General features: G+C 43.6%; 1 protein-coding gene across 1 annotated transcript; it reads left to right on the top strand.

The window, feature by feature from the left end:
• The first annotated feature begins 13,103 nt into the window (after nt 1–13,103).
• LOC138768747 (uncharacterized) lies at nt 13,104–13,745 on the top strand. The gene has a single exon (XM_069946702.1). The coding sequence runs from the start codon at nt 13,104–13,106 to the stop codon at nt 13,743–13,745; it is 642 nt and encodes a 213-aa protein (XP_069802803.1).
• The last annotated feature ends 3,314 nt before the right edge of the window (nt 13,746–17,059 follow it).

Below are 17,059 nucleotides of genomic sequence, written 5' to 3' on the forward strand. Positions count from 1 at the left end.
GCTCTGATTACATTATACAGTGACAGCACAGAGGGGCAGAGATAGGGCACGCAGCTGCCACGCTTATTTTAGGCTGGTAAGTCCCGTTACGTAGTCGTTTCCCTGAAATCTGATGTAGGCGTCTTCCACATGGATGAAGTAACAGCCTCAGCATTAAGAGCAGAAGGGGTAAACTTGGCTCTGGGTCAAAAGGGAGAAAAGTGAAAGTGTGTCATAGAATCGCATGAAATCTCACTGATGTGGCACATGATGAGTTTGATATTTTTAAAGGTCAGGCTGGCAAAGGACACCGAAAACTTATATATAGTAACACGGCGAGGGGGGAGAGGCGCTAGACAGAACAGCAATGTGCTGCGACACTACAGAATCCAGCAGAGCTCTGTAGGATCAGATGTTACGGGCAGGAATGTCAGTATAATATGATTTACAGCTGGGGGGATGTGTCGGACTGAATAAGCATTTCCACCTTAAGAAATCTTTTTCTTTCAAATCAGAAAGTCATATAGATTTGTAATTTACTTTTATTTAAAAATCTCCACTTATCAGCTGCTGCATGTCCTGCAGGAAGTACTGTATACTTTCCAGTCTGATACAGTGCTCTTTGCTGCCTCCTCTGTCCATGTCAGGAACTGTCCAGAGCAGCAGCAAATCCCCATAGAAAACCTTTCCTTTTCCGGACAGTTCCTGACACGGACATAGGTGGCAGCAGAGAGCACTGTGTCAGACTGGAGAGAGTACACCACTTCCTGCAGGATTTACAGCAGCTGATAAGTACAGGAAGCGTTCTAAAACCAGTTGATTTGAAAGAAAAAGATTTTTGACGGAGTACCCCCCAAAAAAAAAAAATTTACAGGGGGGTTGGGGGATTTATCAGGATCGGGGTACTTGTACACCGGTCTTAAATAAGGCCCCTCTCCCTTTTTCCTGGCCGGATTCACTAAGAGGCACATGCCTGGCATACCATGATAAATGAAGTGTGGGAGGAGCCTCCTACCTGCCTTGTCGCCACCACCTACGCCCCTCCCCCATGCGCACCTGCCCATCAGGCAAGTGGGGGAATACGGCAGGCGGACACCAGGGAGAAAAGGGGAATCTGCTCCTCGGATGGGACCCTTGTAAATGTCCCTCATTGTTTTCAAAAGTGACAACTACTAGCGGCATCTACCACCCAGCTTTCCACAGCCCCTGAATGCCACATTAATCTACGTATTGGTCTGTGTCAGACATCACTGCATCTCTTGCCTTCTATTCATCCTGTATAAACAGCGCCATAGCTTCCTCCCTAGTAAATACCGACGTTAGTATAAAACTTTTCTCATTAGTTAGCAATGTGGCCTTGTGAAATAGACCTATACGATGGTTTTATGCTCTCGGGTTTCCTGCTGAGGCCATTTGGCTTTGTCACGTCTTACTCAACACGTAGGACTGTAACCTGCTGAGACTAGGCCGCTCCTTGGCCAACTTCCTGTATCGCCTCCTACTATGACAGCACAATCCTATCTCTATGACTCACGCCCGTAGCTAGAGGCCATTGCTTTTGTTTGCGTATTGGTCGTCGCTGGTGCTTTCTGTATTCTCGCTTTCAGTATCGCTGATCAAAAAAAGGAAAGATTCCCAGCGTTCTAATGTTATTCCCTATTAGGACACAAGACATCAATGCTTTCCTTACTGCTGCTGCCTGCCTTGCTTCCATTCAGATTGAGCCGACCCTAGACCATAGAGACCTTAATAATAGTGATAATTCACTGTTATCTGCCTGACTCACGCCTGCTTTAGTTCAATGTGCACGTATACTAATAGTGGGAGATAAGCGGCTACTTGCTATCTCTGATGCTGCTGCTTATCTTAATGGGAAGTCTCACATGCCAGCTCCACATATATTACATTATCAGATTCCCCCCCCCCCATCTTAAAGGGGTATTCCGTAATAAATCTACTTTTTCCCTATCCACAGCATAGAGGGAAAGTAGGAGACTGCGGGGAGCCGACCTCTGTAGCCTAGCCTGTGGATAGGGAAAAAGTAAAATTTTCCTGGAATACCTCTTCAATAGTAGTCACTAGAGATGAGCGAACCTGGAGCATGCTCGAGTCCATCTGAACCCGAACTTTCGGCGTTTGATTAGCGGTGGCTGCTGAAGTTGGATAAAGCCCTAAGGCTATGTGGAAATCATGGATATAGTCATTGGCTGTATCCATGTTTTCCAGACAACCTTAGAGCTTTATCCAAGTTCAGCAGCCCCAGCTAATCAAATGCCGAACGTTCGGGTTTGGATCAACTCGAACCCGAACCCGGTTCGCTCATCTCTAGTAGTCACCTACAGCCAGCTTTGTATTGGCCCCAATAGTATTATTAGGTACGGTGTATGGTATCGGTAGTATAGGCCCCACATTAGCAAGTTGATTTTGGCAAGACCAGCTGACTGTATAATGTATATGGAGGCCTCCTGACTCGACAGATGATAAATGTGATGTCTGTAAATATTCGACAGTTGTTGGTCTAACAGCTATCTGTGCTACTCCTCCATATTTCTGGGTCCTGTATAGCCCCATACACCTTACACAGTGATCTGTGGGATGGTCAATCATCTAATGTATATTTGGGCCTCCCAACTGTACCCCAATAAATGTCAAGAAAGAGAAGGATCAGACATGTTGAATTTGTTCCTTTTGTTCTTAGGGAGGTAAGTCGCCAACATAGAGATCTGGCAGCCGCTTACCCCACCTTTCCACACAGAGCACATGAATGCTTGGCTGAGGGTTGAGCTATCAACCAAATGATCGTTTGGCTTTTATGTGTATGTCGAGATTTATCTCCCTGACAACAAAAGGATCAGGCCCCAACCTTCCCACCCTGACATCATCTATTGGGGTAGAGTTCTGAGTAGGGATGAGTGAACTGAATCTTCTTAACTGAGATACATAACAAACTTTTCAATAAGTTCAGTTCGGTACTGAACTGAACTTTTTGCATAGTTCGTTATGAGTTTGTGAAGATGGCGTCTGCAGAATTTAATATACATAAAAAAAAAACAAGGGTATGCTCACCTGTCCATGCTCCCCTGGTATCCACCTACAGGTCTCCGGTGTCTCTAGCTGCCTCCAGTCCGCTCAGCCATTCACTGTCTGAGACGGGACATATGGATCAGCGTTTGGCCCACAGCCATCCCATGTTTATGGTCACAAGGAGATGGTGGCAAGGTCGAGGTCTTCATGAGACCTACTCATGAATCAGTCTCGGCACTCACCATCTTATACAGTAACTAGACCTGAGATACCTGGCTCCTGTATTGTACATACCATGAAACCCTTAGGGTCTGTAATAGCTTACATATTGGTCCCCTAAGCTTATCTAGAGACGTAGATTCCTTAAATAGTCCTACAGATCAGTGACTGCACCAACTTTATAGCCCTGGAAGAGGTAATGGACATGGGTAACCTGCAAATTATAACGTCCCATAGTATAAGTGCCTCCCTATGTACGTCTGTAGGTAAGGAAGTATATACTATGTGTATCCTAAACAACGTCTAGTAATAAAATCGTTTAAGGTTTAGAACTTTATTAACATGTATCTGTTGTGCAACAGGAAGCCATTACATATATGACATCAATGACTCGCCCTTGAGCAAATAGTGAGGTCATAGAAGAGCGGGGATTTACTGGCCTACAGAACACCATCTATATGGAAAACAGAAAGTGAAGATGCATTTACACAATGTTTTAGCCAGATGATTATTGATCACATGGAACAATGTTGTTAGTTTAGAAGTGACACAGCGCTGTAGTGATGAAAGGAGTAACCCGCAATAATTCCTCTTACATCAGCTATCCCGCTGGGGGGCATGCTCGCGTCACATTAGGGTTAGGCTAGCCAAACATGGGGACCGTCCTTAGGCGAGTTCACAGTTTCTGTAATGACTTGGTTCTAGAATGTCACCTTTCCTGTATGAGGTCCGCTCACTCTATAGCTACTTATTCCTGTAACCAAGTATCTGCTAAATAATTCACCTAAAGTGCAATGTTTCATCAATACATTGACCGGTTAAATAGGTAGTTTATTCAGTTTATTAAGTCGGTGCTTTCCAGCGTTCCAGATGGTGTGTTAAGCCTAAGCTGCCATTGGGCTGAGCAGAGGGGGTTGTGTCTCCAAGATTTTCTAAGGGATCCTCCAGCAGTCTCATGCGCAATCTTATGGATAGACTTGGAGGACTGTTGCAAAAAGAAATATGAGTGGCACTCACCACTGGATGCAGTCCTCTTTTATTACGTACACTGGTTATCATACAGGGAAGGGGACAGTCTGTTTCGCGGGCAATCATACTTCTTCCTGGCCCATTTACTCAGCCCGATCAAGTGGTGGAAATAAGAGCCGATCACGGTGATCCCGTTAGAATGTGACCAGCAGACAGGCAAGTGTTTTCTCAATTATTTGCAGATCTATAGATCTTTACACAGACTCTGTCAGTAGGTTTTTGCTGTCCTATCTCAGGGTAGCATAAACTAGTGACAGAGAAGCTGAACAGAATGATGTATCACTTACATTGTTCTGTGCCGCTGATCTGGAGATATCCTCCTGAATAACATGGACAATAACTAGTCCTCTCCATTATGTGCATGAGCTCAGTAGTCCTGGATATTTATGAGAAGCAGAAAACTCCGCCCACCAGCAGCTGATTGGCAGTTATCTATATATGCTGTGTAGTCAGTCAGCTGTCAATTAGCAGCTAAAGGGCGGGGGTAGGGGTGTGGCAAGAATCCTATTCTCCTGCATATTAGGAGAACAGCTGAACAGAATGATGTAAGTAATACACGATCTGTTCAGCATTTCTGTCACTAGTTTATGCTGCTTTTATTTTATTTTCATAAACCTGGAGACAGATTCCCTTAAAGGGAACCAATCAGCCCAGTTGGGCTGATATAGTTCCCTGAACAACTGTATACAGCTTCTGAGCAGCCGGTACATGTCGCAGGCTGCTCAGAAGCTGTATACATCGGTTTAGGGAACCATATCAGCCCAATAGGGCTGATTGGTTACCTTTAAGGCTATGTTCACATAACATACTATATATATATTTTTTTTAAAAGCCGCTGTTTTCTATTAAAACAATGTTCCTTCCATACTGCAATTATATGCATTGATGTCAATGGAACAACGGCCATTGTCTTTACAAAATGCATTGAACAATGGCCGTTGTTGCATTGACTTAAATGCATATCAATGCAGCATGAAAACGCCCTTTTAAAAAATAGTACGTTGTGTGAACATAGCCTAACACAGGTTTCATACACCCCCCCCCTCCGGTAGCTGATAGCTATGGGCTAAATGCTGTTCCCCCTGACTCCCCAGCATGTACCGATTTGCTCAGCCGAATGCTATTTCTATAGATTGGAGAGATAAGAGGCCGCCACAGCCATCCATCACCGCTCATCTCTACAGTAAGCATATAATCTTCATAGTAAAATCAGTACCAGACAGTTCCTCTTCTTCTCCCCTAGACAATAGGTCTGACGTCCATATTGTAGACTTATACTAATCGGTTATATATAGCTATCACAGTAATAACTCATTCTCCAGAAAACATCTAGCTTCCCCTCTTCCCCGCTCGATGCTGAACGATACAAAGCAAACTATGACAGCCGAGATATTTGACTATCATCAGAAGGAGTTTCTCATGGGAAAAGAATTCCTATCATAGTAAGAACCTTTAACACTTGCAGGGCCGGACGAGGTCTGTGAAGGCCCCGGGGCAAATACGTGTGAAGGCTCTGACAATATTAAAAAGGATCTGTAGAGGTAGGCTGTGCTCACTCCTACATCATAGAGCCGCCATCACAGATAGGAAAACTAGAGATGCATGCTGTATATACTCCCTGTTGTCAAAACAACAGATACCCCATAGTAAGTCGGGGGGGTATATGGTGCCCCTCCACCCTGTATTTGTCATGCAGACCATAATGCCCGTCACTCCATTTGGATCCAATGGGGCCAGATGCCTAATGAAGTTCTCTAGTGAGAACAGAATAGGGTGTTGATGGTCTGTTTTAACATAGAAGGCCCCGGGCCTCAAAAGGTAGATATCTGGTCTGGTCATAATTGGTGGATTTGGCCAACTTTTCTCAGATTATTTGTGGACCAACTCATAAGAAATAGACCACAGTGACAAGTGACAGTCTGCTCCAATGGAGTTGTCTCCTCCTGAACCTTTGTGGTCCGGTTTCAGAGCCTGGGTTCACTAGTGGATTCCCTGGTACTTTAGTCGGTTAGCTTGACCCTGGTGAAAAGCCCAAACTAGTAGCACTCATGTTGCCCATGTTGTAATCCAGCCCAGAACACTTGCAATCTAATGCAATCTAATCTAATGTCTATGGTCACCTCAACCAATGAAAACAGGATTGGGTGTTGATGGTCTGTCGGAGTCAGAAGGCCCCAGAACCTGTTAGATAGTCTTCTGCTTTTGTCATCATTGGTGGGTTTGTCCAACTTTTCTAATTTATTTGTGAACCAACTAATAAGAAATAAACCATAGGGGCAAGTATGATAGTGATTGTCTCCTCCTGAACCTTGGTGGCCCTGTTTCAGAGCTTTGGTTCACTAGTTGACTCCCTGGTGCTTTAGTAGGCCAGCTTGATCCAGGTGCAAAGCCCCAACTAGTAGCACTCATAGGGCATTTGCCCCATTTGCCCATGTTGTAGTCCATCCCTGAACACTTGCATAGCCCTATGTGGCTGGTTTGGCATCTTTTCTTACATTCCCTTTGGTTGGCACTAATGTATTTGTCCCCACATACACAGCGACCGTTACTCCATCTACTTGTTATCAGAGCAGCTAAGTTATTGGCACCTGCCCTGAATGCACAATGTGAACGGTGAGCTACAGCCGATATCGATCTCCCTGCAGTAGCTGCCAATATTCTCAGCCCATCACCCGCACATATTACTGACCCTTCTCCTCCATCGATTACAATCTCTCTCTGATCTAATAAACTTGATCGCCTCCTATCTCTTTGACAAACACTTTATTTTGTATGCAGTTTTCCTTGATACTCGGAGCGGCACAGACACGGTCGGACTACAATAGCCTCATTGTTTATTTTGTTTTCCCATTAAAACAGGATGTAGTAATGAAAATGAGGGAGGCGGCCGGGCTGTTTGCCCCCCATTGTAGGCAGATTACAGGCCGCTTTATGGCACTTTGTAATTCTTCTAATTGACTCATAATGGACGCTTCCTCTGAGATGATATTACTGAGGTCTCCAGATAAGCTTCCCGATGAATTATAACAACAACTAGTTGTCTTCTCATGAGTTCACTCTTTTAATAGATTTTTCTACGCCCCAGATCAACAAACAAGTGTGCTTGAAAGTAGAAAAAAATTCAACTAAATGTAACCAATGGGTATAAACTAAGCCCCCCCCCCTCCCTTTCCGACATTGAGGAAGAGAAAGATCAGGCATTTTGGATTTTAACTTCCTGATCTTTTTGTTCTCACAGAGATACACCGTTACCAGAGACTTGTCTGGCAGCAGCTTACTACCTCTCCCTATTTACAACATGTAAAAAAAAGTATCTTCCAAATCAACTGGTGTCCGAAAGTGCAAGAGATTTGTAATTTACTTCTATTAAAAAATGTCAAGTCTTCCAGTACTTATCACTTGCTGTATGTCCTGCAGAAAGCCATGTATGTTTTCCACTCTGCAGAGCAGGAGAGATTTTCTTTGGGGATTAGCTCTGACATGGACAGAGGTGGCAGCAGAGAGCACTGTGTCAAACAGGAAGGAATACACCACTTCCTGCAGGACATACAGCAGCTGATAAGTACTAGGAAACTTGAGATTTTTTTAATAGAAGTAAATTGCAAATCCCTGGCATTTTCTGACATGAATTGATTTAATAGAAACAATTTTCATTAAAGTACCCCTTTAATGTTAGGTCAACCTAAGCATATGTGTAAATGGAGTGAATAGGAGTCATAGCTGTCGGCCAAACTAACATTGTGTAGGTCCACCTTAAATGGTGAAACCTACTAAATATTATTTATACAGTAAACTCAATCTTAAAACAATAGTAGTGGTAAGTAGAGTAATCTCCTATGCTGCCTCTAGTGGCAAATGTAGGAAGTCAAAATTTTATCACTTCCTCTGTATCACAAAAACTGACAGCTACTGAGCTGCATCGCACCATATGCCAGACCTATAATGGCAATCACTTTAAGGGGTATTTCCATTTTAGATATTTGCAGCCAATCCACAGAATATGCCATAAAAGTCTGGACTTGTGACCATTGACAGCACCCAGCCTGATGGACAAGGCATGAATGAATAGATGGCTGTATATATGTGCAGTTTTCTGCTTTCACCTCTATGGATGACAGCAAAGTAAGGGGACCCCCATTCTGGATATGCCATAACTGTCTGAGATAAGACTATCCCTTTAAAGACTGGAGCGCTTGAGTCCTCCTGTGTAAATGGAGCTTTGGTAAAACTGCTGAGGATAGTAAGGTGCTATCTCTGTCCCTTAGAGAGTTAGGGTACTATAGACACGGAACGATAATCGGCCAAATCGGCCCGATTCGGCCAATTATCGTTCCATGTAATAAATACAACGATCAGCCGATGACAATGATCATCGGCTGATCGTTGATATAGGTTGTGACCTATTTTTGTCAGGCGCCGACAAAACGTGTAATAGCGGTGCGCGGGTGGCGACTAACGATATACATTACCCATCCACGTTCCAGGGCTACTGCTGCGGTCTTCTCCCCGGGTCCCGCACGCTGTAACGTCAGAGTGGCCTGTCAGCTGACAGGCCGTCTGACCAATCACAGGCCGCGGCGGTCCCGGCCTGTGATCGGCTAAGTGGCCTGTCAGCTGACAGGCCACTCTGACGTTACAGCGCGTGGGACCCGGGGAGAAGAAGACCGCAGCAGCAGCCCTGGAACGTGGATGGGTAATGTATATAGTTATGCAAGGGCAGCCCTTGTTTAACGATTATCAGGCCGTGTAATAGGCCCAGTAAACGAGCGGCGATCTAGCAGATCGCTGCTCGTTTACAGGTATTATCGGGCCCCCATCGGCCCGTGTAATACCACCCTTAGGGTGGTATTACGTGTGCCGATGGGGGCCCGATAATAACTATAAACGAGCGCAGATCTGCTAGTTCGGCGCTTGATTACTGGACCTATTACACGGCCCGATAATCGTTAAACAAGGGCTGGATGGGCTGCAGGGCTCCTCTTGCAGTCTTCTCCCCGGGTCCCGCGCTCCAGCTTCAGAGCCTGTCAGCTGTGAAGCTGGAGCGTGCGGGACCTGGGGAGAAGAAGACTGTAAGAGGAGCCCTGCAGCCTGGATAGGTAATGTATGTCGTCAGTTGCCAGCCGCGCACCGCTATTACACGTAGTGATGAGCGGTCGGCGCCCGACAACTATAGGTTCAAACCTATATCAACGATCAGCCGATGATCGTTGTCATTGGCTGATCGTTGTATTTTTTACACGGAGCGATAATCGGCCTGGTTCGGCCGATTATTGTTACGTGTAATAGCACCCTTACGGAGTGAAAGTGCACATGCACGACCACTGCTTTATTTACAGCAGGGGACATGGGAGACCTGGTCTCATGATAAGTAGAAACCGTGATTATCCAGCCAAATTTTTTATACAGTTATACAGATTTGTAAGTTACTTCTATTTACCAATCTCAAATCTGCCCATACTTATCAGCTGCTGTATGCACTTCAGGAAGTGGTGTATTCTCTCCAGTCTGACACAGTGCTCTCTGCTGCCACGTCAGTCCGAGACAAGAACTGTCCAGAGCAGCAGGAAATCCCCATAGAAAACCTCTCCTGCTCTGTGACAGTAGAGGTGGCAGCAGAGAGCAGTGTCTCAGACTGGAGATAATATACCACTCCCTGCTTGACATACAGCAGCTGATAAGTACTTGAAGACTTAAAGGGGTTATCCAGCACTACAAAAACATGGCCACTTTCCCCCTACTGTTGTCTCCAGTTTGGGTGGGGTTTTGAAACTCAGTTCCATTGAAGTAAATGGAGCTTAATTGCAAACTGCACCTGAACTGTAGGAGGAAAAGTGGCCATGTTTTTGTAGCGCTGGATAACCCCTTTAAGATTTTTAAATAGAAGTAATTTACAAATCTATATAACTTTCTGAAATCAGTTGATTTCAAAGAAAAAGATCTTCACTGGACAACCCCTTTAACATTCACCTTACATGGAAACCAAACCTATAGATTTTTTGGGGACTGATCAACCATCTGGTGAGTGTGGTGGCATCCTGACTCCCATCCCTGCCGCTGGGGGAGAGACATAGATATATATCAAGCATGTTGGGTTTTATCTGCCTGATCCTTTTGTTCTTGGGGATATAAGTCACCTAAGACTTATATGGTTGTATGTGTGGGCAAGGGGGGGGGGGGGGTTGCGGAAAGGTAGCTGTATATAGCCTAAACCCATACACCAGTAGCGTTCCTCCTAATCTTGATAGATGGTAAATTATAATTCTATTTCTGCACCTATATACTCACAGCTTCTTTCTGTTTTCTATTAGAAATGTTTTAGTTAAAAAAGTAAGTTTTATGCTTTAGCATTGTTAATATAATGTAACTCCCTCTGATGCCCTGAACAAAAGAGCGCCAGCACTGACAGCCAGACCCTGACATTGATACAGACACAGCCAGACCCCCATGATGCCTCTGACTCATAGATTTTTATCAAACCATAGAACACTATAATAGCATTTCATGTGAAGCCATTGGGATTTACAGAGAAGGATGAGTCAGAGCCCATTGGGCAGGAGAAGTCTGGCTGTTTACTGACTGTAGAGACTCCTTTATTATGGGATCATCGGGGATTCTTGCTCTTGGAACGCTACCTGTGTAACCTTTTCAGTTGTTTATGCTTATACTATATTAGGAAATCCTAAAGATGGAGAACCCCTTGAAGCCCCTTTAATTAGTATATATACCCATTGAAATCCTGTGTATTGGCTTGATCTGTATATTACATAGTAAAGAACAACAGGACAAAAATGAGTAAAGGGGTATCCCTATCTCAGTTAACATAGTTATACTTGTAGGGATTGTCTAGGTTACCGATCACCACTCTGCTCTAAAAGCAGTTGTCTGTCTGGCATAGATATAGCTATAGTGTATCTATCTATCTATCTATCTATCTTATACTATATGGGGGAGATTTATCAAACTGGTGTAAAGTAGTGCAGGCCCAGTTGCCCCTAGCAACCAATCAGATTCCACCTTTCATTTACCAAGGAATCTGTGAGGAATGAAAAGTGGAATCTGATTGGTTGCTAGGGGCAACTGAGCCACTTCTACTTAACAACAGTTCGATAAATCTCCCCCTATATCTATATTTACCAGCCAGACCACTGCTTTTAAAGCAGAGTGGTGGTTGGTAACCTAGACGACCAGCTATCAACAATGGGAGGGCAGTAGAATAAGGAAACAAGTTTTCAATGAATTTATTTGCAAAAATATTATACTTGATGAGCCCTAAAAGTATAACTATATTAGCTGAGATGGGAAAACCTATTTAACCCTATTTAAGGAACTTCATGTGAGATACAAAATCTTCAGACTGTGACTTAAAGCTGTAGACGCACACAATGGCCTCTTACTCTCTGTTATTACAGCAGTTTCACTTCCTATTCAACTGTTACCCCGGTGGCTTTCCCCAGTGTTGATGTGTATATACGATGGTGTCTCATTAACCTGGATAATCCGGTTCTATTAGTTCTTGTGTGTTTCCTAATCTCATCTGGAGCCCTTTTCAGTATCATTTTGTCTTAAAGGGACAGCCACAATAAAGTCAATTAAGGCCAAGCAGCAAGAAGTAAGGGTTTTAGGGTATTGAAAGGAAGAGGAATATAATTGGTTATGTATATTTTACAATATTTAAACAGTGAGGGGGGCATTTATAAATATTGATATGCTCCGCCCCCAAGTTAAACTCCGCCCCCAATTACCCCGCTGGATTCACTAAAAGGTGCACGCCTCTTATTGAAACTGGACTGATCTGCGGGCACAGAAATCTACACCTGATGCGGCTAAGGGCCCTATTACACGGAGCGATTTTTAGCGATTGACGACTAATGATAAACGATCACAAACGAGATTGTTTATTGTTAATCTGAAATCGTTCACCATATTACACAGAACGATAATCGCTAGTTAGGATCGTTACTATGATCGTTATTGCGATCGTTACTATGATCGTTTATTCCTTCTGATCTTAGGGCCCTATTCCACCGGACGATTATCGTTCAGATTATCGTTAAATCGTTCGAATCTGAACGATAATCGTTCGGTTGAAATGCAGTTAACGATTAACGACCGAACGAGAAATCGTTGACCGCTTTATAAGACCTGGACCTATTTTTATCGTTGCTCGTTCGCAAATCGTTCGCATTGAATAAGACATCGTTCGGTCGTTCGCAATAGATACGAACGCAATAGCGAATAAATAGCGAAGAGAAACGATCGCAATTACGATCATAAGTAACGATTATCGTTCCATGGAAATGACCGAACGTTTTCAGGTCTTTCGCAATAGCGGTCGTTTGAGATCGTTAATCGTTAACGATTATGCAAACGATAATCGTCCGGTGGAATAGGGCCCTTAGCAAAACAATGAACAATGTGCAGTTACACTGAACAATTAGTAAAAAAATGCGGAACTTGAGCGAACAAACGTGGAATTACAGCGAACGATTAACGAGCGATTAACGATAATTTTAGGTTCAGATCTAAATCAACGATCAACGACATACGAACGATTTTTCAACCATTGCCTGCAATTACACAGAACAATTATCATTTAAATTTGAACGATTTAACGATTCTTCGCATGATAATCGTCCAGTGTAATAGGGCCCTAAGCCACTGCCAGACAGCACTGGAGGCAGCCATCATGTCTAACCCTTCTCTCTGTATCATCTCTCAGGGGAGAGTCGGGAGGTCTCCATACACATTAGAGAGTCGGCCAGTCCCACCAAAATCAGTGAATCGGCAGTTTTTTTTTCCCCTAAAGTTATGGGGACCGTTAGTGTGGTCCATTGTACATTTATCCAGTGGGAATGCCTCAACACCATTCTAATCCAGTGGCATGCCAACTTTCAAGTTACCCAATGTTAAAGCCAATACTCAATGATGACTCAAAGGGAAAGCCTACACTCCATGATGACCCAGTGAGAAAGCCTACACTCCATGATGACCCAGTGGAAAAGCCTACACTCCATGATGACCCAGTGGGAAAGCCTACACTCCATGATGACCCAGTGGAAAAGCCTACACTCCATGATGACCCAGTGGGAAAGCCTACACTCCATGATGACCCAGTGGAAAAGCCTAAACTCCATGATGACCCAGTGGGAAAGCCTACACTCCATGATGACCCAGTGGGAACGCCTACACTCCATAATGACCCAGTGGGAAAGCCTACACTCCATGATGACCCAGTGGGAAAGCCTACACTCCGTGATGACCCAGTGGGAAAGCCTACACTCCATAATGACCCAGTGGGAAAGCCTAAACTCCATGATGAACCAGTGGGAAAGCCTACACTCCATGATGACCCAGTGGGAAAGTCTACACTCCATGATGACCCAGTGGTAAAGCCTACACTCCATGATGACCCAGTGGGAAAGCCTACACTCCATGATGACCCAGTGGGAAAACCTACACTCCATGATGACCCAATGGGAAAGACTCCAGAGTGATCTAGCAGGATGTCCACTACCCAGCTGTCCAGTGTGATAGCTTCTGCTCCATGAAGTCAATTCCCCAATGCCAAATTGATCTTTCATTCTGTGATGACCCAGCTGGATAGCTTGCAATCTATGATGACCTAGTCATAGCTGACTTCTAATTAAATGATTAGAGGGGGATTCCAGGACTTTCTCACTGGGGGCCTATCCTGAAGAAGGGCAATAAACATTTTATCAGTGGGGGTCTTACAGCTGGTAGCCATGCCGCTCAGTGGTTTGCCAGAGCCGTGGTGCTCACATACATTCAGAGAAGCAGACAGCTCTGTACATTGTATGGTGGCAGCACTAGAATATTGCAGCTCAGCTCCCAGCTGAAGGGAATTAGAGTTTCAGTGACCTCACTTGGCTTCTACACAATGTATAGAGCTGTCTGTTTCTGGCTCTATTCTCTGTATATGTCGAGACTCTGGCAAACAGCTGATCGGCAGGGTTAGGGTAAGTACACACTACAGAATTGCGACGGAAAACCCGTCCCTGATTCCTCAGTCACCCCCACTGATCAGATATTGATAACCAATCCTCGTCTATAGAAAAGTCTTAGGATTAGAGAAACATTGCTTTCTTCCAGAAACAGCGCCACTCCTGTCCTCAGTTTGGTTGTGGTATTGCAGCTCAGTTCCTTCAAAGTTAATGCAGCCAAGTCGTAACACCACACACAACCTAAGGACAGTTGTGGCTCTTGTTTTTGAAAGAAAGCAGCCTTTCTAATCATGTATAGCCCCATTTAACTGTGAAGGGAATTTGGAGTTCCAGACGTGGTTACATATATTGAACAGTGGGTTAGTATAGGAATTTATAGCTGATTTAATAAAAAAAAAAAAGGTGGCTAATAAAAATTCCCTTTAATATTATTCTGATTTCATTGGGAAGGAAGCAGCATAATGAGGTCATAAAATGAAGTTACGGTCAACCACCTGACTTATCGTCATTACAAATGGAGGCAAGGATGTGCTTAATGCAACAACGACTAGTGAAGAAATGAGCATATGCCAAGAGTAAAATCACCGGGATAATTGTTTCTGGATGAATAGTCTGATCATTAAACAATCAATAGGCTATTGTGTGATGGATGACAAAATCTATACAGTGTGACCGGCTTAAGTTGTAGTAGGGGCAGTGTATTGCCTTGTGTTCTCTCTATACAGATTTCATGCTGCCTTTCCTGCCTATCCCCCCAGCATGTATTACAGCGGATGATCAGATCCCGGCGTGTGCTCTGCGTGTTCTACTCTACATCCACTTTACATGCACCTCACATCCAGGCTTGAGCTCAGCCTCCATTCCCTTTATATGAAGCCTTCTCTGCGCATAGGCTCCCGCCTGGCAGCTGGGGTTCCTCCCTCTGCCTCAAACGTCCTTGTGCTGTAGGTTTTATCTGCCGTAATGATTTTTTTTTTTATTCCCGTTTCTTTTTTGTCGCAATCATCCTTTATTGTTTTTGTACATGGCCTGGATTCATACATAAAAGACTATGTATTCAGTCAGGAGGCACTATTGTTGGCAATTGCTATTTATAGGGTACATCCAACTATTCGTTTCCTTTCATGGGTACCATTCTGGACTACCATACCTCCAAGGACAGTTTTATAGAAAATGGGAAATCAGAAAAGTAAGATTCTTTGACATTTTCAGGTTTAATTTCAGTCCACATAATAATAATGTAATGCCACCATGTAGTGCCAAGATCATATATCACATGATACTACCATAGACTTTCATATAATATGACTTTAATTTAAAGAGGTTATCTAGAATAAGCTACTTTTTAGTAAAAAAAATAGCGCTACCCCTGTCCCAGGTTGTGTGTGGTATTACAATTCAGCTCCATTAATTTCAATAGGACTGAACTTCAAAACTACACCTAAATTATGGACAGGAGTGGTGCTGTTTCTGGAAGAAAGCTGCCATTTTTGTCTAAGCCTGGATAACTCCATGCGATCATACAGTACATTGCTAAAAAATGCTGTGTTGAGTTTCCCTCATAGGAAACAGCAACCTTGGGGATCCTACCCATGGCCAAAGCCAAAGATTGACCATTGAGGAGTATGCCAGGACAGGACCATGAACATCTCAGAGGTGTAGGCCCTTAAATATCCATCTGAACTCAAGATCAAGGGTCTGCTCACTACTCTCACCTAATCCCACACCATGGGGGAGATTTATTAAGCTAGTGTAAAGAAGAACTGGCCCAGTTGCCCCTAGCAACCAATCAGATTCCACCTATCATTCTTCACAGACTCTTTGGGCAATGAAAGGTGGAATCTGATTGGTTGCTAGGGGCAACTGAGCCAGTTTCACTTTACACCATGGTTGATGAATCTCCCCCATTGACTATCCCTTTTAGTAAAAGTACAGTTTGGAACCATGAGCCATTGAATTTAAAGGGCAACTCCAACAAAAAAAAATTCTTTCAAATCAACTGGAGTCAGAAAGTTATATAGATTTATAATTTACTTCTATTAAAAATCTCAGGTCTTCCAGTGCTTATAAGCTGCCGAAGTATGCTACATACATAGATATGTAGGACATAAAGCAGCTAATAAGTACTGGAAGACTTGAGATCTTTTAATAGAGGTAAATTACAAATCTCTGGCACTTTCTGACACCAGTTGATTTGAAAGAAAAAAAAAAACATTTTCGTTGGAGTTGCCCTTTAAGCTGAAAATGGGTACACAGGCGTCTACTTGGACCTGCAGCAATCAGCTGTGATCTGTGGGTAATCTTAGTAGTAAATGTCCAATTACCCTGCAGCACCACCACAGGTGAAACAAGGCATTACACGGTCCATGTAACATTCACAATTTCTGCTCTTTGCAGCCTTTTTACGCTATGGTTACTCTTAATGGCTTTTATACATGACAAAACCGTTTAACGAGTCTCTTGTAATTTATGATTGTATTATTTGTATATTTTCTATAAACAGGATGAATGGTACGCCTTGACCTACATGAAACAGGCAAGTCACATGCAAGGCTAATGGCGCTGTGCCTGACTCCACCACAAACAAAGGTGAAGCCCTGACAGTAATTACAAAGATAAAGATACAATAATTAAACGGCTTTCACTCTGCGGCACCTAGGGAGTCATTTACAGACTGCAAATCCCTCATTGTAGAAAGAACTTCAATTCAAACAAAAAACAAACTGGTTTACAACAACATGGAGGAGATGTCCGCCTCGGAGATCCCTTTTTGCTAGAATGATTTCCAGGTAATAAGCAGATTATAGTGTGTCCTGGTGCTGAAACCCAAGTTATCTACTGTAATT

The sequence above is a fragment of the Dendropsophus ebraccatus genome, chromosome 12 (assembly GCF_027789765.1).
Source record: "Dendropsophus ebraccatus isolate aDenEbr1 chromosome 12, aDenEbr1.pat, whole genome shotgun sequence".
Lineage (NCBI taxonomy): Eukaryota > Metazoa > Chordata > Amphibia > Anura > Hylidae > Dendropsophus > Dendropsophus ebraccatus.

Excerpts from the sequence above, each read along its gene's own strand:
- LOC138768747 (XM_069946702.1), top strand. The coding sequence starts at position 13,104 with ATGCCTCAACACCATTCTAATCCAGTGGCATGCCAACTTTCAAGTTAC.